The 24,616-nt window shown below is 39.9% G+C and overlaps 1 protein-coding gene across 2 annotated transcripts in view; it reads right to left on the bottom strand.

Annotated features, from left to right (window-relative positions):
• Positions 1 to 2,575: 2,575 nt before the first annotated feature.
• LOC132207656 (ral guanine nucleotide dissociation stimulator-like 1) overlaps positions 2,576 to 24,616 on the bottom strand; it is a 36,996-nt gene continuing 14,955 nt past the window's right edge. For both annotated transcript variants that reach the window (XM_059643582.1, XM_059643583.1), the window contains 11 exons: positions 24,424 to 24,510; positions 23,690 to 23,767; positions 18,369 to 18,562; positions 17,611 to 17,738; positions 15,258 to 15,473; positions 13,136 to 13,239; positions 12,269 to 12,347; positions 9,489 to 9,575; positions 8,894 to 8,926; positions 5,113 to 5,172; positions 2,576 to 2,630 (listed from right to left, as the gene is read on the bottom strand). In XM_059643582.1, coding sequence (XP_059499565.1) covers positions 5,164 to 5,172; positions 8,894 to 8,926; positions 9,489 to 9,575; positions 12,269 to 12,347; positions 13,136 to 13,239; positions 15,258 to 15,473; positions 17,611 to 17,738; positions 18,369 to 18,562; positions 23,690 to 23,767; positions 24,424 to 24,510 — 1,015 coding nt within the window. In that variant the 3' untranslated portion in view covers positions 2,576 to 2,630; positions 5,113 to 5,163. The remainder of the gene's footprint in view (positions 2,631 to 5,112; positions 5,173 to 8,893; positions 8,927 to 9,488; positions 9,576 to 12,268; positions 12,348 to 13,135; positions 13,240 to 15,257; positions 15,474 to 17,610; positions 17,739 to 18,368; positions 18,563 to 23,689; positions 23,768 to 24,423; positions 24,511 to 24,616) is intronic.

Here is a 24,616-nt window from a genome sequence, read left to right as displayed (position 1 = left end):
TCACATGAGCCAAAGCCAGGAAAGAAATATTCAATATCTCTGTTAGTATTACTCGATTGGCTTACAGATGGACCAAAGTGCCTGTGGTCAGCTAACTGAAGATCTGGTACCTCCTTGCTGATTTATTGTACAGTTAATGGTGCGTGTTAATTTGTGATATTTCCTCTTCAATAGTTATCAGCCAGTCCCCAAAATGGGGCAACAGAGCGCTGCACCTTGCCATGTACACTTAAAGGAGAAATGCAAGGAAAATGTGTTCAGGCCTAAAACCTAAACATTGCTACTGCATTACAAAACAGGATCAAAATGATGGTCAAAGCACTCTCATAGAGCAAAAAAGGCTTCAGCAATGTGGAAAATACACACTGAATATGACTGCATCGCAACAAATAATTGGGATAAAAATTCCTCTTGCGATACTGGCAGGGAGCAATGGCAATTATTTGGACCGAGCATGACGAGAGCAACCAGTCCAGGGACTTACCAAAATAGTTTTGAATTCTTGTGCTCTGTCCTCCTCTAATCTGACTCGGATGAGGCAGCTTTTCTCATTCTGGCGGTTGTCCCTCCGACGTGTTGCACACCAGCAGCTGCCCAAACCTGCACGCCTACGAGACTTGGCTTTGTCATAATTTGATTTTGCTGATGCACCACTGTTGGATAAACCTCCAGAGGAGGCAGTATCCACGGATCTTAATGGCTGTGGAATAATTATTTTGTTTAAGAAAACGTTTGTCAATTGTTGCATATTAGATACTTCCCCCTTTCCAGTTATATTTATTATTACACAAAATATGCTGTCCTGCTGCCCATAAAGGTGAAGGCATTCTGCTCAGGACAGCTTAATTGCAAGAACATTATGTTGTACATGAATTCTTGGTCGTTGCTGTCTTGTGAAATATTTAACTTGCAGTTCTTTCCTCTACCAGTAAAGATCACTTCTGAGGAATTATACTCCCGCTTGTGTTTACTAGCTGTTCAGTCAACATCAACAATTCAGTACTTAGCATGCCCATAAATTACTAATTAGTTTCCTTCAGCATAATAACATTGTGGTCATTTCACTTGACCATGTAAACTGGTGCTTCAATTCTAAGTTTGTCAGATAAACCTTTGGGGTTTCAGTTTGCACTCAGTATGTGAACATGCTTACATAAATATTTATTTGCCCACTTCACCCTGCTACGCACAGAAATCTTGAATACAACTATACTGTTTGAAGTTAAAACACATTTATGAATTGCAGGTGACTGCGAATGGGCCAACCAGTGCATTGTGCAGGTCAGAATGTGTGCGGCACAGCACCACTGGCAGAAAGAAAGACAGACAGCAGCAGCAAACCACATACAGCAGAGAACTAAAGAAACCAGAATGAAATCATCCAAGTCACTGCAGCTCTCAGTTTATGATTAACATACAGGGAGTCACAACACTAAACAGGAGAATCCATAAAAAGGAAGAGGGTATTTTGAAACAAAGAAATACCACTCCAAAACACCTAAATGTGACCTAATAATACTTAGCCCAATTCTTAGGGGAATACATTATGAAAATATCCCTGGGACAAGTCCTAGACATATTCTGTAAACAATAACCATAACACAACTTTGATAATCTCCCAAGATACAATGGTCTTCAGCACAGAACGCACTAATCAACAGCTCAAAGCCCAAATATTGAAGAAAAACAAAACGTGCAGTCACGAGGACTCCATGCAGAGAGCTGCATTACTTTGTTGCAATTGCTGGATCAAGACCTATCCAACATACTCTAAATACTGTTTTTGTGGGCAGTGCGCTTCAAGCTGCGACAGATGTACCCCATGCACTAAAATTTACTGTGTAGAAATTAAACATGCTGTGAATAATTAAAGATGAAATATTTTGGCTATTAGTATAAAATCATATAAAATATCTAAGCAAAACAAAGCCAACAGCACAACTCAAAAAAAACAAATAAAATCAGCTCTCACTTCGTGAGCGAATAACACCTTTTCTGGAATCAAATGCTTCAGTAACCAGCACAAAGGTTGAATTTGGCTGGGAATTGCACAGCTGTCTTGCCTTCGTTCTGAAAGCAAGTAACCCAACTTTGGCAAGTGGGACTTGGGACGGAAAATTGCTGGCAGCAGCCAGGTATGAAGATGCTTGGTGGAACGGCATTCACTTTAAGGATTTCAGTCTGGCTGAAACATCAAAATGGCTATTCGGCTAATAGCTCTTAAAAGAAAGGCGAAGGAGATTGGCTAGGCAGCCATCCAGCTCCAGTGGCTGGGACGGTATCACTGAGTACCCTTGTATCCTCTTGACTGCCAAAGTGTAGTCAGGATAATAAGACGGCAGGAAGGCAGAAGAAAGGAAGGAAAGAAAGAAGAAAAAAACTGATGGACATTATTAGACAAACCAGAGTCTCCAAGAACAACATATTTTACGTGATGAGTGCCTCACTGTCTCACCTTTTCCGGCGCTTTTTGCGAAGTGCTCGGCTCTTCCATTTCCAAGTGGCTGGAATCTGATAAAATGCTGGCTGCGGTAATGCTGTCGTCTGAATCCTCATTCTGAAGGGATGCTCGCTGCTCAGAGCTTTTAGTTTGAGTGTTGTGTATTTTAACACCTCTCTTTGAAAACAGGCTGCACAAGGGAAAGGGGACACAACAAACATGAAAATGTCATTGCATTCTAGAGAAACTGTTAAAAAAAATTAAACTAGAATGAAGGTATATTGATGATGAGAGTACCAGGAGTTTGATGCGCGCCACATTTGACCTGTGAGAAATTAATAGTGGCACACTCATACCAAGAGCTCGCATTACTAGTATTGAACACCGTTACATTGTCTAATAGTTAGGGAGTATATGAATAGGTTACAATGTTTGCATATTCCAATGGCACAAGAATCTGGGCTTTTTGCAGTGTTTGTTCAACCTGCTATCAACTTCAATCTCATGAAAGGCAAAATGTGGATTTGAATACCCACAGGGTGGAAAATTTCCCCCAACCTGGCCACATGCTAATGTGTATGTAATTTCATCCTGAAAGCTGCAGTTTATTAAAAATAAAACGTAAAACAAAGTAACACCATTGATAATTGATAGAAAACTGTATACAACACTTTGTAAGGTAGGACAGTGAACTCTGAATTTGGCCTTCAGTATATTGGTACTGCAAACGTTAGGATTTCTATTCAGCAATTTGCATTTATATTGCATAATTAACATCGAAAATTTTCCAAAACTCCCAAAAGAAGTACAGCAGATGCAATGACAAAAAAATTCCTACACTGAAAATCCCGATTGTTGGTATATTAGGCATTAAATAGTGCAGGGAGCAAGAGCAGATGGCTGCTGAAATGTGAGATTGCACACTAATGCTGCAACGTTGATTGCCTGCACTTCGAGAATCACAATTAAGCCACGGAAGCCTAAATCACATCCATGTAACATCCACACTCATGTAAAGAGAAGATATCCTAGGAAGTGAATAAGTGTTTCCCTTCTCTTTCTTGGTTTCTATATAACAATAGTCACATGTCACAGTCCAGATCACTGCAAGGCACAACACAGCAACAAGGCATGGTTTTGCTTCTCTGAAACTCTACACGGGTAGGTGGTGGAAAATCTGACTTTGCTGAGTTCTGGTCAGTCCTTACCTATTGAACAGAAATATAAAATAATATCCCCAACTCAGGAAAATTATCAAAAACAATAACTTTGGAGTCTTTACACATGTATGCACAACAACACAAACACATACTTTCATGTCACCTACATGGAAAGAGATTTGAGTTTTATAGACAATAGACAATAGGTGCTGGAGTAGGCCATTCGGCCCTTCGAGCCAGCACCACCATTCATTATGATCATGGCTGATCATCCACAATCAGTATCCTGTTCCTGCCTTATCCCCATAACCCTTGATTCCACTATCTTTAAGAGCTCTGTTTATCTCTTTCTTGAAAGCATCCAGAGAGTTGGCCTCCACTGCCTTCTGGGGAAGAGCATTCCATATATCCACCACTCTCTGGGTGAAGACATTTTTCCTCAACTCTGTTCTAAATGGCCTTCCCCTCATTTTTAAACTGTGTCGTCTGGTCCTGGACTCACCCATCAGCGGAAACATGCTTCCTGCCTCCACAGTGTCCAATCCCTTAATAATCTTATACGTCTCAATCAGATCCCCTCTCATCCTTCTAAACTCAAGTCTCCAAGTCCAGTCGCTCCAATCTTTCAACATATGATAGTCCCGCCATTCTGGGAATTGACCTTGAGAACCTACGCTGCACTCCCTCAATAGCAAGGATGTCCTTCCTCAAATTGGGAGACCAAAACTGCACACAATACTCCAGATGCAGTCTCACCAGGACCCTGTACAGCTGCAGAAGGACCTCTTTGCTCCTATACTCAATTCCTCTTGTTATGAAGGCCAGCATGCTATTAGCTTTCTTCACTACCTGCTGTACCTGCACGCTTGCTTTCATTGACTGATGTACAAGAACGCCTAGATCTCGTGTGCTTCTCCTTGACCGAACTTGACTCCATTGAGACAGTAATTTTGAGGTGGAGCTTCAAATGTGAGAAGCATGTCTGATAATTTTTCAACAGAAGATATTTCTGCTGCCTGCTGACCCACAAAGTAGAACACAAATCTGATTTTTCACTCAAAATTGTTAAACATTGCTAGTTTTCATTATACAAGCCCACAAATATGCAAATTTAATTCACTGTAACACTTTTTTTGCTTACTTGTCTCTCATAAACAAATTTATTCCGGTGAAATTTAGCCATGGTGCAGAAACTTCTCTGGACAAATGAGAATCGCTAGGCAATACCAAGCTCATCACAGGTCCACATTCTACACTCATGGTCATAGCAAAGAATCTCTATCAATCAGTCTACACGAGACACATGCACAAGGTGAGAATAACAGCACCACTCCTTGCATCATCTCAAATTACTCAAACAGTTACTAAAAATCTCACTCCAATGAAGCAATAATGACCACACATCAAATGTCTCTATTTGTCAAGGAACAGATGTAATTACCTTTCTGTCCATTCATCCCAATAATAAAGGAAATAATGAGATATTTGCGGTGCTTAACATGGGATACTTACCAGCTGAGGCGTTTAAACACACTCTTTTTGGGCTTTGGCGGTTTCTCGAGTTCAGAGGAGCTGCAGGGTGGCAAATAAACATTTTCAGACAAGATTCATTTCAAAAGAATCAGATGCTTTTGTTCAATATTCTTATTATTTATGGCAAAATCAATCATTTACATAGATTTGAAATTGCAGAATGATAATTTTGTTTGCAAAAGGCACGTGTTTTCAGGCAGGAGAACACTGAACATTACTTTGAGTAATGAGCGACAAAAGTTCTCACTGTAGGCACATCGATCTTTTCTGCTTTATGAACAGCAGATCAAGACAATAAGAGTTCTGAAGAAATGTCACCAGACCCGAAGGATAACTCTGCTTTCTTTCCACAGATGCTGCCAGACCTGCTGAATGTTTTCAGCAATTTCTCTTTGTGTTTTTGATTCCCAGCATCTGCGGTTCCTTTGCTTAATTTTTTACCAAGACGATAACCCCCTCAGTCTTTTTGCAGAACACGTGGAATTGAACAAAATGCTCGAACTTCTACAGCAGGTACAGAAAAAATTAACAAGGACTGGGCTTGAAAAAAGTTAACTGGAAAACATGAGAATCAAACTTCCAGTGCCGAAGGTGATACAATAGGTTGTAAAGTTATACAGGAGTTTCTCTGGGCCTCATCCACACTGTCATGTGAATGTACAGACAATGTCAAGCAATGAAAGGTAGTCATGAATCAGTCACTTCAGGTGACTAAAACACCACATGCCACATCTCGGAGGTAGTAAAATGAGGAGTATATCTCTTGACCAGACTTTCTGTTGCTGATATTTTCAGACAAACCGTCCGAAAATCAACCAAACTATCCGAGAGGTCCAAAAGAACTTTAAATATAACTTATGATCCATGCAAAGTGAATTTCGGTAACATTTTGTAATTACTGTTATAAATAAATACCATGTTTGAAGTTGGCCCAATACTGACTGTGCCACTGATGGAACTGACGATAATGCCAGGTGCTTGCTGCACATGGTCATCCATAGCCTGAGGATGGGCTTAATAGTGAGCTTTGATTTTCAAAGCAGGAATGTAAATTGCTACATCAGGTACATTTTAAATAAGAACTTCTGCCCATCAATTTATGAAGAAGCAAACTGTTTTCAAACAATGTAATTATTACAAAGCCTGCTCTGTCAAAACTAAAAAATAGTTTCAGTGATCTATAATCTGGTTCCTTAATCAACACTGGTCCAGGAATGGCAAAGTGTTTTGTTTTTCAGTTGGAGATTATTTTTGGTTGCATTATTAAAAATATACTGTGGCTATTTCGAGATGAGGGAATGATGTTTTTAGGCAACCATTGAAAGATACTTTAAAATGCTGACCAATTGTGTAGGGTTATTGTTAATTTTATGTTAGTAATAGGATTATGTGTTTGAAAAGAAATTGGAAGGAAAAGAAACATTTCTCAAAACTGGTACAATTTACATCTGGATTTGTAGGTGCACCCACAATAGGAGCTCTTGGACATGTTGCTAAAATTGGTCACTCATCAAGTTTTTTGCATTTTCCTGCAATCATTGGCTTAGTGATAGTATACTCTGCACTATTATATACCAATGAAACGCATTTTGATGCAACACAACAGAATTGATTCATTGAGCAACTGGCTTTATCCTCATCGGTCAGAATTCATTGTCAAAACTTTGAAACCAAGGAAAAGGAAGACAGTAAACAATCTGGCAGCTCACTAGCATTAAACAGCAATTATAACGAGAGAAGATTTCACACACAACCCTTAACTGTTTTACCTGCACACTCCTACAATACCAGTTACGTACTCGCTATCCTCACTTAAGTATTGTTGCATAAAGAACAAGTCTAGAAAATTCTCGTTTGGACGAAGGGTGTAAGATGAGCAAGCAAACTGCAGGGATTTGATACCCAAAATTATTTCATATTCCTGAAAGAACACAAATAAATAATGAGCTGTTAAGGCAAGTTTAAACTGCTATAATTGCTCCTGCTAAATCCTAGTCTGTGGTATTTTGAACAGCATCGATAACTTTATTCAAAGTGCACAGTACATCATGTCACAAAAATATTTCTGCTTTGGAAATAAATGACACAAATGTGACTTTTCAAGGATAAATTTCTGTACAGATTATCCAGGATGGTTTCAGGACACTAATTCCCAAAACAGTGCTTCAAAGATGGATTATTTTAAAAAATGATTCACTTAAGAACCATAAGCTGATTTAGGGTGAAGACAAGAAATGTTATGAAAGATCATTCATCCAAGCAAAAGGAAGTCTGCCAAGTACAAAATAAGTGGCTGATCTATAGTAACTGATACCAAGACAGACGGTGAAAATGTTGAGTTAATTTTTCAAGGTTGCACCACCATGAAATTGAATGGACCATGAGCAGCTCGAAGTTACTGGACTATTTTCTTTCAACCACAGTGGCTTCTTGGTTGAATCTTGTCACAATTTGACATGTAAAAAGGGGCAGACCTTTCTCAGTCAAACTCTGACAACATGTTACTGTCAAGTTGTAAAGTGCCAGCCAGTTTTCAACAGGTCAGTGAAAAGAAACACTTCACTACATCCACATCAGCCACGACAAATGGCGGGCCATTTGACAGATTACATTCCGAGCTGGTGAATTGGAGTCACATAGCGTTGGATGCCTATTTTGCCACCCAGCTGATTTTACATCACATGGCCCAGTTTGGCAAATTCAGCATCAGCTGCTTCTGATCGGAACCTATTCTATTCATAGGGACCTCAAGTTACAGCTCTGTAAGCAAGAATTCATTGTTTGCCATAAGGTCAAATTCCTCTCAAATTCATATTCTCAGGTTGCCTGCTGAATGTTGCAGTACAAGATGAAAATACAATCTGAGTGGGTTATCTCTGGGTACTCTGGTTTCCTCCCAAGGTCCAAAGATGTGCATGTTAGGTGGATTGCCCACGCTAAATTGCCCGTAGTGCCCAGGGATATTTAGCTTCAGTGAGTTAGACATGGGGAATGGGTCTGGGTGGGACCCTCTTCAGAGTGGCCCTATGAACTTGTTGGGCTGCATGGCCTGTTTCCACACTATAGGGATTTGATGATACCCTCAACAGTAGCCATGACAACAGGGATGTTTGAGAATTTGGTATTACCAAATTCAGAAATATGGAGTAAAACATACTGCCCAGTCAGTGAGAATCCAAACAGGTGCACTCCCTCAATTTCTGACATCCCATGACGAAATGATGTCTCTCATCTAAAGGAAAATACTAATATGGAGAGATTGTTTATCCAGTGTCTTCAATAATGAAATAGCTTCCATGACACTGAGATTAATTGAACAACATCTTCACTCACATAACGCCTAGCATATCCTGTGCGTGGCTGTGACTGTTCAAAGGTAAATTGTAGCACATTAGCAGCGCAAAAGCAGGCTATTTGACTGAACTGCTCCATGCTGATCTATACACCTCTCCCACCTTGCTTCAAACTCTAAATATGCCGCTGTGTCCTTTCTGACATCTAACTTTCTCTCAAATACATCTGTGCTCATCCTCTCAACGAGTCCTGGTAGCAGCAGCTTCTGCATTCTGGCTGCTCTGAGTAACAAAGCATCTCCTTAATTCTTTATTGGATTTATTAGTGACCATATACATTTAGGATGCTGTTGGGGACTCCCCCTACACCCCCATCAAGCAAATAAAGCAGCACAAGATTGAAAAGCATGCTTTTCCCCTTTCATACAATTCCAAACATTTTGTACAGTGCAATTTTCAGTACTAACTTTTTGTCTCTTGTCAAAGTTGATCAAGCCATTCTGTAAGAGATAGACAAGGACAAAGAAAATTAATTCAAATGTACAAAGGTCAAACAGTACAACAAGATCATGAAATTTAAAAGATCAGAAGTGAAATACAAGCTCTGTAAACTTGGTTCCATTTTAGTATATCGTCAAAGGCCAATCACAAATGATCTGTCATACCACCAGGTCATATCTTGGACACTACATAGAGCCCTTTGCTCCAGTCAAGTAGGTCAGTACCAAGCTGAAGACATTCTCAGCTGTTCAACTGCTCAATACGCAGTGACATCCAGGTAACCAATTTACCTGTACAGAATAAAAATGATGTGCAATTTATCCAACCTTTTGAAAAACTAAACCCATATTCAATTAACTGCAAAGTGATTTGCATGTTCCTTTGTTTACAAATTGTTTGATTCACAGCACAAAGCATCAAATTATTCTGATTGGGATTATTAATCAAACTCATTCATTTTTTTTATTGCTTTGATTCTCATCTACAAGCAGCTTGCAATGAAACCATAATAATAGCGCTCATCAGCAAATAAGGAATCCAAATCTTGTAAGAGAGACTTACTGAATGGTAATTCGGGAAAGCCGAATCCAGTGCTGAAAATTCTGTTAAGAAAGTTCCCAGGTACGGCACAATTCCCTGAACGATATCCTAGAAAAAGAGAGGTGAATTTGTTTAATCCATTGTGAACTCATTGTCCTATTTCTCAAAATTACTACTCCATGTCTTATTTATTCCCTTGATCATACAACTAAATCTATTTAGAATCAAAATTTAGGACTCAAAATTTTAGACAGTTATACAGTGGAATGCAACGTTAGATCTATAAAGGCCAGGCAAGTTCAACGTTTGATCCCTCATCTGTGAACTGGAAACCAAACTCAATATTTGTGTAACCTCATCATTTGGAGATTGGAAATTTTCTATGTAACGTGCAATTTCGCTTGAAGATAAAAACAATTTACCTCACCAGATCTCCAAAACTTTGTCTCAACAAGTTTAAACGTCATTTTTTTCTAAACTCAAGAATACAATTCTTCTCAAGGTCTTTTCATTAGACACCTCTCTTACCCGAAGAAATAATTTAATGGTCTCAGATGGTGGGTTGGTTCAGAACCTAAGAGCCTAGGAGATACATCGAATTGGCAAATTGGAGCCAAAATTGGGTTTGCGGCAGGAAGTAAATGTGATTTTTGAAGGGCTTTTCAGCAACTTGATGCTTTCATCCAGCAGCATACCACAGGGTACAGTAATAGTTCTTACTGTGCGTACATTAATGTTGAAGACACGAAAGCTCCAAGTATGAACAGCCGGTTCACAGATGACACAAGAATTGGACGGTTGTGAACAGCAAAAAGCCTTAGTCTCTCGGGTTACGCATATGGGCTGGTTAGAAGGCCTGAACAGAGGCAAATAGAATTCAATCCAGAAAAGTGTGAGGTGAAGCATTTTGGGGGTCTAATAGGTCAGGAGAATATATGTTCAATGAGATAATAAGGTGTGGAGCTGGATGAACACAGCAGGCCAGGCAGCTTCAGAGGAGCAGGAAAGTTGATGTTTTGGGTCTGGATGACAGAGGATCAAAAGGACTTTGGTGTGTGCATAAACATATTCTTGAAGGCAGGAGGACCTGTGGATAAGTTGGTAAAATATTGGATACTTGCCTGAATATAACAGCAAACGGGTAATGATGGAACTGTAAATAACATTAGTTGAGCCACAGCTGGAACAATGTGTGCCTCAAAACTAAGGCATTTTGCTACTTACTACCGCTCCAATTCTTGTGTCATCTGTGAACCTGCTGTTCACACTTGGAGCTTTTGTGTCTTGAACATTAATGTACACACAGCAAGAACTATTGCGGTGCCCTGCACCACTGCCAAAGCACATTTGTGTAAGATGCTGAAAGATTAGCAAACCATGCACTGTAATTCACTGCATAATCTGGGAGAAAGCTTTATGGAAGTTATACAACTGTCCAATCATGAACTCACATTTTCCCCTGTATACTTACAGAATTTTGCACCACAAAAACAATCATCATGCAGAGCACACATTTTTGATTATAAAAGCAAACCTACTTTTAGATTCAATCTAGATCAGAAAAATATGTTGAAATTCTGTACAGTGCACCAATCACAACACACAATAAACAAAGTGTGACAGCAGGGCAGTAGAAATTCTGGGGCAAACATCTGGAAAGCAATGTAAAAAGATAGTTCACTGCAACTAGAACATTGAGCAGTTTGAAAAATGGAGTGTCTGTCAAACTGACAACATGCTAGCATGATTACTGCATTTCTCCCTCTTCAAATACCAGCTTGAAAGTGTTTCAATTCCAACTAAGAATGATTTAGAGAATAAGAAAACGTTGACTATTTTCTGAGCTGGACAACTAGTTTGGTAAAGTGGCACCAAAATATTTATATCTGACCAATTATTCTGTTATTTTGTCAAATTCAGGAGCAAAATGAGTGGACAAAGAGCATGATAAAAGGAGTGAGGAGGAATGGCTAGAAACTTGTCAGTTTTCGTCCAAGCTAGTTGAAACTAGATAGTTGATGTCTGAAATACTGAACAAAGAGATATGAATATCTCTCCATTCCTACGCAGCAAATAGTTCTGACTGCAGAGAACAAGAAAAGGAAGACATGGTAATTGAGTAAAAACACTTATGAGAACCAGTTAAATCTCTTAATGTTTTGCCTTGGCTTTTATTAATTACAAGGCCCTTGAGGTGTACAAAGCAAAAGAAAAAGAAATTGGCACATATCGCACTTTAGACATTGCTTCAGTTCAAATTTCCAAGATAATGAACACTGAGAAAGATAATCTATGAAGGCTGCATCACTGCATCATAGACATTGCTTCAGTTCAAATTTCCAAGATCATGAACACTGAGAAAGGTAATCTATGAAGGCTGCATCACTGCATCATATACATTGCTTCAGTTCAAATTTCCAAGATAATGAACACTGAGAAAGATAATCTATGAAGGCTGCATTACTGCATCATAGACATTGCTTCAGTTCAAATTTCCAAGATAATGAACGCTGAGAAAGATAATCTATGAAGGCTGCATCACTGCAGTATAACCAAATTAGATGTCGATTAAAATGTTAACTGCAATATCATCAGCAATTATAAGAATCATGACAAAACAATCTTGGAAGACTTGAGCCAAGCCAGACCACCTGGACTGCAATACATATACTCCTGTTGCAGTATTGATTGACAGAATCTGTATGCATTCAGTCACCAACTGAGTTCATTGCAGATATTTTACTAGAAACTATTGATCATGCCCTGAATATAGTCACACTGGGCCAAGTGCAACACCTTACCTCCATTAGCAGCTCTCTACTCGCTACAAAGTTATCTTCTTCATTGTTTGAAAGGTCTTCAAATGTTGTCTTACTGCTCCTAGTCAAGAGAATGAGACAAATTACTCTTGACAGAATAGAGTCAAGATAACAAACAGCTGATACGGAATCTGACAAATAAGCAAGTAATACAGAGAGTGAACGGCAGTGAAGCATTTTTACAATAAGTATAGTTATTTTAACCCAATTGTTCAGAAATGTTTTGGCAATCTCTGGGGCAGGTAGAACTTGAACCCTGATTGTTGAAACCCAGGGATGGGGATACTGCCATTGTGCTGCAAAAGCTCTTGAGTGCAGTCGTTTTGGTGAATCTCATTGCAGCAAGAGAGATTTCATTCCCAAGCTGCCTACAAAAACACAACCATGATCAAATGGTCTGAGGCACACGAACATAAACTACAGGTGTGCACTTCAAAGTGTTATAGAGTGCTTTCTTGGGAGATTAAAATAATTGTTGTCTTTGTATTTTAGCATCCCACACAAACCTCCGGCTTATATCACCCCATCACAGCATATCCACAGGAAACTGTGTTACGTTACATCCAACAGCAGATCAGTTTTGGAACACGATAGTTAAATATTTCAAGTTGCCAAACAGTTTTCTTTTTCCAATTAAACAAATTAACTCTTCGCTCCTTTGTGAAAGGATGAAAGATTCTGCCAATTAACCAATTGTTAGGATTGCACTGTAGTGCCTCTGGTAATCCTGTTAATGCACCGAGCGTGTGAAGATCACTTGTGCAAGTAAACCTGGAGGTCAAACCTGCAATTTCCTACCTCATACTTATTAAATAAAAATTACATGGCTCTTTCTGAACAATGACTTACTTTGACACGGCTGCCCAAGTCTTCTTCAAATTGAACACACTATTTGATTGCAATGCAGTGGTAATAGCATGCACTGACGAGAAATTCTGCAAAATCCTACATTCCTGTCAGAGAAAAAAAGCCGTGAGTTCTGTGGAAAAAGCAGTGACTCCCCATTACCCAACACCTCAGACTTTTTAAAAAGGTTCTATCAGAAAAATGTTAGCTGAGAAAATAACAGCATTAACAAACAAACTTTTTGAGGGAAAGAATTCCATGATTCTTGGCAACTCAAACCTTGATATTCGTTTTGTATCCCTCTGAGACAACCTCTTCAGTTCCCTTGCTGCCAGCCTGTGACTGGTTAGATATGATTACTGACACCAAAGGAGAGCTTAAAATGAGTAGGATTGAGACATGGACATCTGAGTGGTAGAAGTCGCGAAGGTAGGGGGTGGAGGCGGGGTAATCATCTTTGTTATATCCATCACATTTAGCTCATAAATGAATGATAGGTTGTATTATCTGACAGAATAGGAGGGCAGGACCAGTCACGTGAGATACTCATTCGAGGGAAAACAGACAAATCAGGAAATTGGGTCTACTTTTATGAATCACTACGTTATTGATACTGAGTTAACTAATCTTACCTAGATTAGCAGCTGAATGTCCTTCATCTGTTTCCACCACCCCCCCAACCTGTTGGAGGTAGGGAGAAAACTGGATCAAATCAAACCTCCCAAATGTGTACTTTGGGGTGTGGTGGAGATGAGGAGGAAGCCTGCGAGTGTTTGTTATCAGGTCTCAAAGCCAATTCTGCTTGGGGAGGAAGGCCAGGGAGGGGCAGGGTGATCACACCATTTGGGATTTCTTTAGAGGTGCGTCAATTGGCATAATCATAAGAGCCTTATCTGATTAAGGCCAGCAGGTAGGTTCTCCAGCCCATAGTCTTCCGGCTTCAGGGAAATAAAGCTGCTGCAGTAAAATGGAAGTAATGGAGGGCACTTCAACATGGAAGCCACTCCTTGTCAACTATTGTAAAAACTCAAAATCAGAACTAGAAAAGTCAGCCAAGTGATCAAAGTAAGGTGGTGATTCCTCTTCAGAATAGCCTTTGATAGCACCAGTGTATATGTCAGCAACTCCTTCATCCATGTCTACTACTGGGAGTCAGCCTACATTCGGTTGAACTGCTCCATGTTGTGAAACTGGAGACAGACTTTCAAATCCCCATCAAGGTCCCATTAATGCCTCAAGACTCTTAACGAGTCAAAACTGATGCAGGCAGTGTTGCCAAGACCCAAACCAGACTTCTCTAAATTAGCTGGCAACAGAATTATTGTGAACTTTCATTCCAAACCTTACGAATGAATGAATATTTTGTTGTCACGTGTATACGGGAAAATACATTGAAAGTACAATTTTGTTGCAAAATCCAGTGCAATTTTGGATTATAAAATCAGTAAGAATCAATTACTTCCTTTACTTAATTAGTTAATTACTCGGTTCCTATCCTGATCCTTTCCAAATGTACAAGTGGGCATGCCACATGTTGGCGACAAGTACAAACCTGGTATCAGATCTGACAGCCCTTCCTCACTCTTTTCCCGATTGCTGACTAACATGCTGAGACAAATTCCTTTGGCAAACACATAGGAAACAGACAACCAGGCAAGTTACTGAAGTGCCGTCATGTAGGCATACAGAATGCAGAACATTGGGAATAAAATGTACACTGTTTCATAAACTGATTACGGCTTGGAAGGGAGGCAAATAACACTATGTAATGCCCAATAACTAACTTCGTTTTTGAAGGGCCAGTAAAAATCTGAAATCAGTTTGCCTTTTTTATCCACATAAATATTTTTGATTAGAAAAAAATACATTAATATTTCAATGCAACTGTAAACTGAGGCAAGAGCTATTAGCAGCCAGCACTACAGAAATTATGAATGCTAGGATTTTCCATGAAGCATTCAACTCTTATTCAGAAAAGTATTCTGCTCACCAATTCAAGAGGCTTTCAAACCTTGGACATATCAACACATAGTGTTAATGGCTTGCTCTCTTCCACCATGGTTGTTTCATGCACTGTGGACTTTAACATGTCACAAAGGCTAAAAACCAATAAAGAATAGTGTACCTGGGCAACATCAATCCATTTCTCAATGATTTTAGCCGTCTGCCATGGTTTCAACTGTTGGCGTCTTAATATGGTGCTGGTGACACATTTTGTAACATTATTGAACTGTGTCATGGTGGCCTGGACGGTTGATACCAGATGCTGTTTTTCTTCCTTCCCTCGTTGAGACCAGATGGACCCTAAACATTGGCTGGGCACAAGTTTCCGAAAAAGATCCTGATCAAAAATAAAAAGGAAACAAAGGTTAAAGGTGTCAGTCGTGCCATGTTTTAAGCAATGAACGACAAACAAGATTTGTCCATCCATGGGTACATTCGTCCTGCTAGTTTGCAATTGTACATTAAAACTGCATGCTATATTGTCAACGACTGGCTAGAAAATACTCACATTGATGCACAAGGGCACATTGGCTATTCAGACAGATCAAAACCCTCGAATTTTCAGTCATCTGCTTCCTATTTGTAGGTTAGATTTAAAATCACTGGTTATCTCCACCCAACTCCGACTGTTGGCTCCACGCACACCATCAATGCATGGCTCTGCTGGCAATAGTCACTGCTACAGATGCTCAGCCCTGGTGGCCCACAGGCTAGACAGGCTGGGCATCAGTATAGCGGCCCTGCATCATGTCTACTTCTCGCACCAAGGCAGGTTGACAGAACACAATGGCAGCCTGGCCCTCTGTTGGTTCAACAGGCCTCAATGTCAACACTTCACCACTGTTGGTTTCATGCTGAACACAAATATTGCCAAACGTCCAAGCTTGTCAACTGGTCATTCAGATTACATTGTGTCCTTCTGTCTCCCTCTTCAAGATGAGCAACTCCCATCAACAATTATGCTCCGACAGTGAAAGTTAACACAACCGGCAAATAGCTCCTTCGGATCCCCGTAAACTCATTCAGAATGGAGAAATTTGTCAGTTTCGTCACTTTCAAAGCCAGAGTTGGCTGTGACAGGCTGCAGTAGAAAGGAGTGCTCAGAAACCATCGAGTGGGAAACTGTTGCATGTTTATGCAAGCATGGTGGGCTCTCACTTTTAACAGTCTGATCACGTCACAATGATGTCAGCGATCATTTCCGGCAAGGAATAGCTTAGGCTAACCCTGCTGCCTCGACAGTAAACTACATAATAAAACTCCTGCTGTTTAACATTTCAGCCCCCTGGCTCTGCATGGTAAAGAAAAAAACTAGCAATGAGGATCAAAAAAACCGCTTTAATATTCACCAGGTAAAACCACTGATTTGACAAAGACTCACAACCCTCACTGCAGATCTCGATGGTTCAACAAAAGAAAAGCAGCTACATTCCTCAACAGACACCCAGCTAGGTTGCTTCCCACCAAAAATGGCTGTTGTCATCAATATGTCACATGATTAGACTCTAAGTGCCAGTCGGTGTATACATACACATATGCAACAGAGACTGCAGTCAAAACAGACAGTTACCTTTGGAACTCTGTGCAGAAAAGCAGCTGCCCCTTAACAAACTGAGATAACAAAGTGTGGAGCTGGAGGAACACAGCAGGCCAAGCAGCATCTTCGGAGCAACTGTGCTCACCCAGCTCTGCACTTTGTTATCTCGGGTTCTTCTGCATCTGTAGTTCCCATTATCTCTTATCCCATAACCAAAACCTACTTTTGACAAACTGGTCACTTCCAGATGAGATTGCTGCACCCCTGTTCTGAACATGAACATATGCTTAGGATTTTTGAGACCTAGAGGACTACTTACATTCTAGAGTCACACCCAATGCTGTCATACAGACCACTGAACTTCCACTTCAAGCCTAAGCCTATGACCAGACTTTGACATAACTCAAATTTTGATTCAGCAACCAAGAGTCTCATTTTGTCGAGGTAGGCATCAAGCCACCTTGGAGACTAGACTGGAATACCCCGTGGCTGATCCCACTCCAGAAGATTCTGGGAAAACAACAAAATTGCCATCCTGGATACTACAAACAAAATCAGTGGACTCTTGAAGAAACAGTGACTGTTATGATGAAACAATTAAACTTTTACCCTGAAATACTATTCATTTTGTAAAGTTTCAACACTAAGTTACAAAGGATTTTCAGTGCTCTCTCGGGTCACTTATTTCACATGGCGTTCATTCAAAACAAATGACAAGTGCTGAAGTTTTAGTTGGCAGGTATTTCAAGCGAGATACTGAAGTCACACGTCAAACAACACATTTTAACATCTTGGAAGACTGCATTTTGAAGGGAATTCAGTTATAATGACTGGTGGAGCAGTAATAGCATTAAACAATACAGAGAGATTCAGATGCCTACTGCTGACTGAAACATCTTATTCAGAATGACTGGCCGCCAGACTCCTGTTTACTCACAGCATCCATAAAAGTCAGCTGCTCTGCAATGAAGCGTGATGGGTAGGACAGGAGCTTTTCGTCAACTTGTTCGATGGTTTGGTCGTGTTCTTCTCCCACATAGAATCTGACTCTTCTACGGTAGCCTTCTGTGCAAGTGAAGATAGACATGTATTTTGTGCCCAAAGTTCACATTGCTCTAAAATATCTCACGAACTTGTGACTAGAAATTGTGCATTGGTTTCCAATAGTTATCTAATATTCATACTTCTAAATCTAGATTTGGTGAAAGTAATATGATATTGCACTGAAATCCTCTTGTTGGGAGCATCTCAATTGCAAAAGAACTTGTATTTAATGACAGATTCCCATCCCTATTTCTGGCTTTAGGAAATATTCTGAATCACAATCTATTGTTTCACAATAACTTGCAAAATTATTACGTCAGATTATAAAATAAAATGTCATTGACGAAAACATTTCAAAAGGAAATTGTCCAGAAAGTCGCATTACATGCTGCTGGGTCTTATCGGACCATATGAGAGTATCAATTCTATGCAGAATTTGGTCTTGTACATCATGCAATTAGTACAGGGGTAAGCACTCAGCAATAATTTTAATTAACTTCGTTTATCCAAAAATTTGCAAGTAATTTTGAAGCTTGTCAAAGGAAACCAAAATGAACTAAATCCTGAGACAGAGGGGCAAGCCGCACACAAACTTGTAGGGAGGCACCCTGAATTAAAACCACATTTTTGCAACATAATTGTAAATCTTACTAAACATCTCTTTCTCCGCTGTTTCCTCCGCCAAAAACCAACTCAGGAGTTTCTGGGCCCGATGTTCAGCATCTGACCCTGGCACTGTCTGGTTCAAGTAGGAAAGTACCTTCCGGAGACAAGAGTAAGTTGGAACTTGACGAAAGTCTTCGGCAGACTCCTCCAGCCAGATTTCGAGAATTTCAGGAATAGCACTGGAAATAAAGTCAGAGTTAACAACTGTTCATCGGGGAAGCAAAACATGTGGGGGAGAAAAAGCTTCTAATTCTACAAATGTCAATGCAATAGATTAAAGTTGGAATATGGGGTCATCGTGCTCACACAGGAGATGAGCTGCCATCTTGAACTGCTGCAGTGCACATGGCAATGGTGATCCTGCTGTGCCATCAGAGGGGGGCTGTGTGGCACTTTGACCCAATGATGAAGAAATGACTGTCCAAGTTAGAATTACGCTGGCCATGGATGGAAACTGCAAGTTGGCCATGTTTCCAAGTTTTCTTCTTTGTAGATTGCACAGGTAAGCTTAAGGCTCACGTATAAAGTGATTTCACATGTGTCTGAGGTTACTTATTACACCAGCAGGACCTCTTCGTGTTTAGAGTTTACTAGTAAAGAGAAAGTGAGCTTTAACAAAAAATCTTCTTTATAAAAGTCAAATGGGACAAATCAGATGAACAAAGAAAAACACAAGGATAATGATGATTTGTTTGCGTTTGTTCTGGGAGTTGCATTGCCAGTACTTGGATACCTCGGTAACATGGATAAATTGGGTCTAGTTGCAGGTGAATAATGAAATACTCCAACATAGTCAGCTTTCAATTCACTTATTTTAACTGTCTGGCTAATACTGAGAGGCCACGTAGCATTATTTCACAGGTAAATCAATGGTTACTTTTTTGCAACAAGACATCAGCTGCACAGAGAAGTCATCACATCACTGAAATCGAACCCTTTGCACAGAAAAACTCCCCAGGGCACTTCACAGCAGATTAACCAGACAAAAACCGACAAAGGAGGAGATATTCAAACAGGTGACTAAATATTTGGTCATAGTGACTTTTCATGAGTTTCTTAAAGGCGAGAGATGGTGATGTCTAGAAGAAGGAACTATATATCTGCAGGAAGTAGCACTAACGGTGGTGGGCTGATGAAAAAAATCAAGTAGTACACAGCACACTGGACGTGGCAGAACAGAAAAGTTCCAGGCAAAGTTTGGGACCTAAAATAATTCCAGACTAAAGCAAAATAAGAACATGAAAGGATGTGAACACAAGAATTGAAAGTTTTTTCGAAAAAAAATCTAAAGTTCAGACATTGGTCAACCAAGAGACAACGTGGGCCAGCAAACATCAGAATGATGAGTCTTGTTGTGAATTAGGAGATGGACTGAGTTGCAGCTATGGTCTATGATGCAGTAGGTAGGAGAAACCTTTGACTTTCCAAAGACTCCAAAAAGTAAACATTTGTTTGATTAGCATCGCCAATTTACATGGAACATTTTACGCTGAAAGTGCTGTTCTAGTTTTTAATTTGGAATTTCTTTATCTGCAGCCCTACACTGAAACCGATGATCACCTATTTGAGCCCGTTCATAATAGATCATGACAGCACAGAAATTACATGGTGTGAAACATTACACACAGACATTGGGGCTTGATTCAGACTTCACCAGCTCCATTCCTGTTAAACAGTGGTTGGTGTAGGAAGTGCTAGGCAGCCACAGTGCCATATGCAGCAATAGCCTCTTGTTGTTTGAGAAAGATATACGACTTAGAAATAGTTCACACTGGAGGGGCTATTTTGACTTCATCTGCTTTCAGATCAGTTGGCATAGGTTGTACTCTTTTGCAATGATTCAAAAACACAGCTGGCCCATACTGGTAAGGTGCTGTATGATATTAACTAGTGAACATGGCAAATTTTGAAATGAAGTGACTCATTTTGGAAATGTCAAGAGATTGTTTTTCAGTGAGGTCAGAAGAATCATGAAAAGCTTGATAAAAGGTGAAGTTTTTCATCAGCTTTTTACAAAATGGAGAAAAGCATACTGTGCATTTCAGATTTTCGAGTCTCAACAGCTGAAACCATGGCTGGTAACAACAGGACAAACATAATCTGGGATAGGCAAAAAAGTGAAACTGGACAGGAAAAAAGAGAAACGTCCGAAGCGGACACAAGGAAATTGCAGAGATGGAGGGACAAGGCTGTGGAAATGTTATTTGTTATGTTACCTCTCGGAAACAGTGACTAACTGAAACACACTGGAAACATGACCTAAGGAAGTTGCCTGGGCTCATTTGGTCCTGAATCATTCAGAAATGCCTAGGTCACATTACAAACACTCGAACAGTAACCCTCCAAAAATATATATAAAGAAAAATCAATTCAAAAGATCACAAAACCAAAAAATTCTATTTCCTACTGAAAGCCTTCATGGCTGGGAAATAAGTTGCTGAGCTAAAGAGCCTCTACCCTGCTGACAATATGGTAGAACTTAATTAGTACTGTGCTGAGTCCAAAATTTGACCCAAAACACTTTTCTGTCGTCCCACTAGAATTAAAGTCTCTGTTTCCAATAGATTCATTAACAAGTTACTACATCCCCACCGAGTAATCTGAAACCTTTAATCAGCTGCAGTGTACAACATCATTTCATTTAATTACTCATTATCATCCTTCCACCATCTAAAAGGATCATTTCCTAAAGCGAGCACAACATAATCTTAGATTCCAATGGCACTGGAGAGAAGTGTATTCTTAAAGTATTAGAGCGTTCCAGAATTGAAATAATTATGTACGGGTGCACTTTTGTCTTTCTTTTCAATTCTGGCCACTTGCGCATCTGAGATTAATTGTTTCACCGATGACAACTTCACTGGATAGATTCCTGCCTCTTCTGCCCTCACTCAAGATGTTCCTTTAAAACCATGCTTTTACTCAACCCCTCAATATCTGTGTTTTCTTCAATGTCAAACTGACAGGTTGTAAGCTACTATTCTGTAGAAAAAGAACTCAACCCAAAAAACTTGAATTTAAAAGGAGATTAACATACCAAAAAACATACCAAACCAGCACATTACTTTCATGAGGATTACACTGTCCTCAATCGGGGATCAGGATAATTTAGGTTCCTTTATACACTTCATCCCTATATGTCTCTTGAGACATTGGCACAGGAATATTGTGAAATTAATCAGGACCAATTTGGTATCCACAATTAGCTGTGTTCATCCAGACATGAATAGCTAGGTGTTGGAGAAAAATGTCCGGATAACCACCAAGCCCTATGGCTTAGATTTCTAAAACTTTGTTTCATTTACCCAAAAAGACAACTGGGTGGGTTAGAGTGAATAGCAATGCACAAGGCATCCCAACTGTGTTCTGAGTTAGTAGGTACTGCTGATGCTGCAGTCTGAGATAACAAGGTGTGGAGCTGGATGAACACAGCAGGCTAGCAGACTAGGGGCTCAGGAAAGCTGGCATTTCAGGTCTGGACCGATCTTCAGAAAATTTCTGGTGGAGGGCCCAGACCCGAAACATCAGTTTTTCTGCTCCTCTGATGCTGCCTGGCCAACTGTGTCCTATTTGTTTGATTAACGAGAGGGATTTTTCCTTTGCTGCATTTTTCATAAATTGTTTGAGCTTTATTTCGAACTTCAGTGCAGCCCAGTTGTGAACGCTTGCTATTGCATCTGAAGTAAAAATATTCCATGAAAATCCTCACTCCCTCAAATTGACCATTTTTCTCAATGCAATACTGCAAAAATTTGCCTTTGTATTTGCTCACAAGTAATTTTTCTGTGCTTGGCCCTTCAGGCATTGGCTTTCTTGATTGTAAAAACGACAAACAATATCAACTCAAGAAAACAAAATAAATGAGTAAGCAAACCATGTACAAAAGAAAATAAATCACTGTATATATAAAGGTAAGAATCTCAAACTTTAAAGTCCCCAAGTCCAGTCCAGCACTCAAATCTATTGGATAAATGTTCTTTTGTCTTAATCAAAAAGCACAGAGTTTAATCGAATGGCCAGACAAAGAAGAATAATCCCATCTTTAACCCCATGCAGCCAAAGTGTCATGCAGGGCAGCATGGTGGCTCAGCGGTTAGCACTGCCACCTCACAGCTCCAGGGTCCCGGGTTTGATTCCAGCCTTGGGTGACTGTCTGTGAGGAGTTTGCACATTCTCCCCATGTCTGAGTGAGTTTCCTCCAAGTGATCCAGTTTCCTCCCACAGTCCAAAGATGTGCAGGCTGGGCGGATCAGCCGTGTGCTAAATTGCCCTTCGTGTTCGGGGAATGGGTCTGAGTGGGATGCTTCAAGGGACAGTGTGGACCTGTTGGGCCGAAGGGCCTGTTTACACATTGTAGGTAATCTAATCTTATTCAGAGCAGTAAAACAACCTCAGCAATCTGGTACAGCTCAAAAATAACTAGAATTCCAGCTAGAGATGCATTTGTGCGATGCTTTCTACAGTCAAATATCTTTGAAAGCACTTAGTTTACAAACTTCAAACATGAAAAATCATTTCACAAGATCATTTGGATTTCATAGATTCAGGAAGTATTAATTCAAGATCGATTATGTGCAAAATGTACAACAGCAGCACGGAGTGGGAGGGCTACCAAAGTCAGGACACCACAAACAAACCACGTGCCAAGTATCTGACTGCTCTAGACAGCGGTATCATTCGGTTTCAACTCTTCACAGGAAGTTTGCAGGATAACTTCTAATAAAGTGGTGTGAAGAGGAAAACCATTCCTGCAATAATGCATCATTATCACAAACTAGACTAATGACAATCTGAGATAAACAACCCCAAAAGCGTGATCATGTAGGACAAACAATTCCAAAAGACAAAGAATTTTGGATGATTTACACTGAAAAATATAAACAAGCCAATCTCTGGGAATAATGCAATCATTGGACATGCAAGACAAGCAGCTTCTTTAATGCAAAAACAGAGTTAACATTTTGGGTCCAGCGACCCTCCCTCAGAACTGGAAGGGTCACCCGGACCTGAAACATTAACTCCGTTCTTACCTTCACAGATGTTGCCAGAAATGCTGAGCTTTTCCAACAACTTTGTTTTTGTCCCTGAATTGCAGTGTCCGTGATTCTTTCAGTTATTATTTAGCTTCTTGAATGTGATTGTTATGGGTTGGAGTGCTGTTTGCCATCCTGTTTTGGGTGCCTTATATATTCATGACAAAGGCCCTACATTATTTTACAGGTCTTTCTGGCTCTCCAGCAATTCTTCTCACATTCTTAAATTTCACATTGAAAATACAATTTCACTACATGTCAAATCAAACTTACATTTTCATTAGTGTTTCCTTTTCTGCAGGACTGAAATTATATTCTTCTAGAAAGCTTGATCTGTTGAAGTCTATGCTTCTGCAATTGATCATAAACCACAAAAGAAAAAGCAAATTAAAATGGTGTTTGGGTCTACAATTGCTTGCCAGCCGTAAAATAAGAAATGAAGTCTCAAAATTCAGCATCCTAAGCCGTGATCAGCTAACTTTATGAAACAAGGTCACACTCTAAATGTAAAACTGCATAAAATAGTGAATACCTTCTTTAAATTTCCTCAGGAAGTTTACCAGAGATGCCCTTGAGGGCCAAAGCAGCTCGCCAGCAGTGGTGGCGGCTGGTGGTAACAGGGGAAAGGAGCAGGTGCAAGGAGTGAAGCCACTTCTTCAATAGCTTACATTTGCTATTAGTCCAGAAATTTCAGTCTGAGATAAACTCAACACCTTCACATGCAACTGCTGCTTGTGCTTTGTATTGCTTGTTCCTCAGAATTAGGGAGAGAATATGCAAAGAACTCAGAAGCTGTTTCTTCATCAATGTGCCATGATCTGGAATGATATCCGTGTTTTTGTTTCTGTGGTATGTCTGACACAGTCATACAGCATGGAAACATCTCTGCCTTCATGAAGAGATTTCTGACTGTCCAACCTATGGCCACCAGCTCTCCAGCCATTCCCTTTACACACTACTGTATTGCAAATGAAGCATAATATGGTCACATTTTGGATCAAACTCACTTCTTGACTGTCGCTCCCTTCTCCGGTGAACTTAAATTCTGAATTTCATCAGAATTCGGACAGTGTTTGGACTCAACACTTTCACAGCTGCAATTGAACATCAAGAACAATTTAAAACACCTCAAGCAAACCCTTTCATCTTCAGTTAAATCCATTAAAATACCCATGAAAATTGAAGATTCAGAATGACAAG

The sequence above is a fragment of the Stegostoma tigrinum genome, unplaced genomic scaffold (genome assembly GCF_030684315.1).
Source record: "Stegostoma tigrinum isolate sSteTig4 unplaced genomic scaffold, sSteTig4.hap1 scaffold_118, whole genome shotgun sequence".
Taxonomy (NCBI): domain Eukaryota; kingdom Metazoa; phylum Chordata; class Chondrichthyes; order Orectolobiformes; family Stegostomatidae; genus Stegostoma; species Stegostoma tigrinum.
The sequence above is the reverse complement of the archived record's forward strand: the minus strand, read 5'-3'. Positions and strand labels throughout refer to the sequence as shown.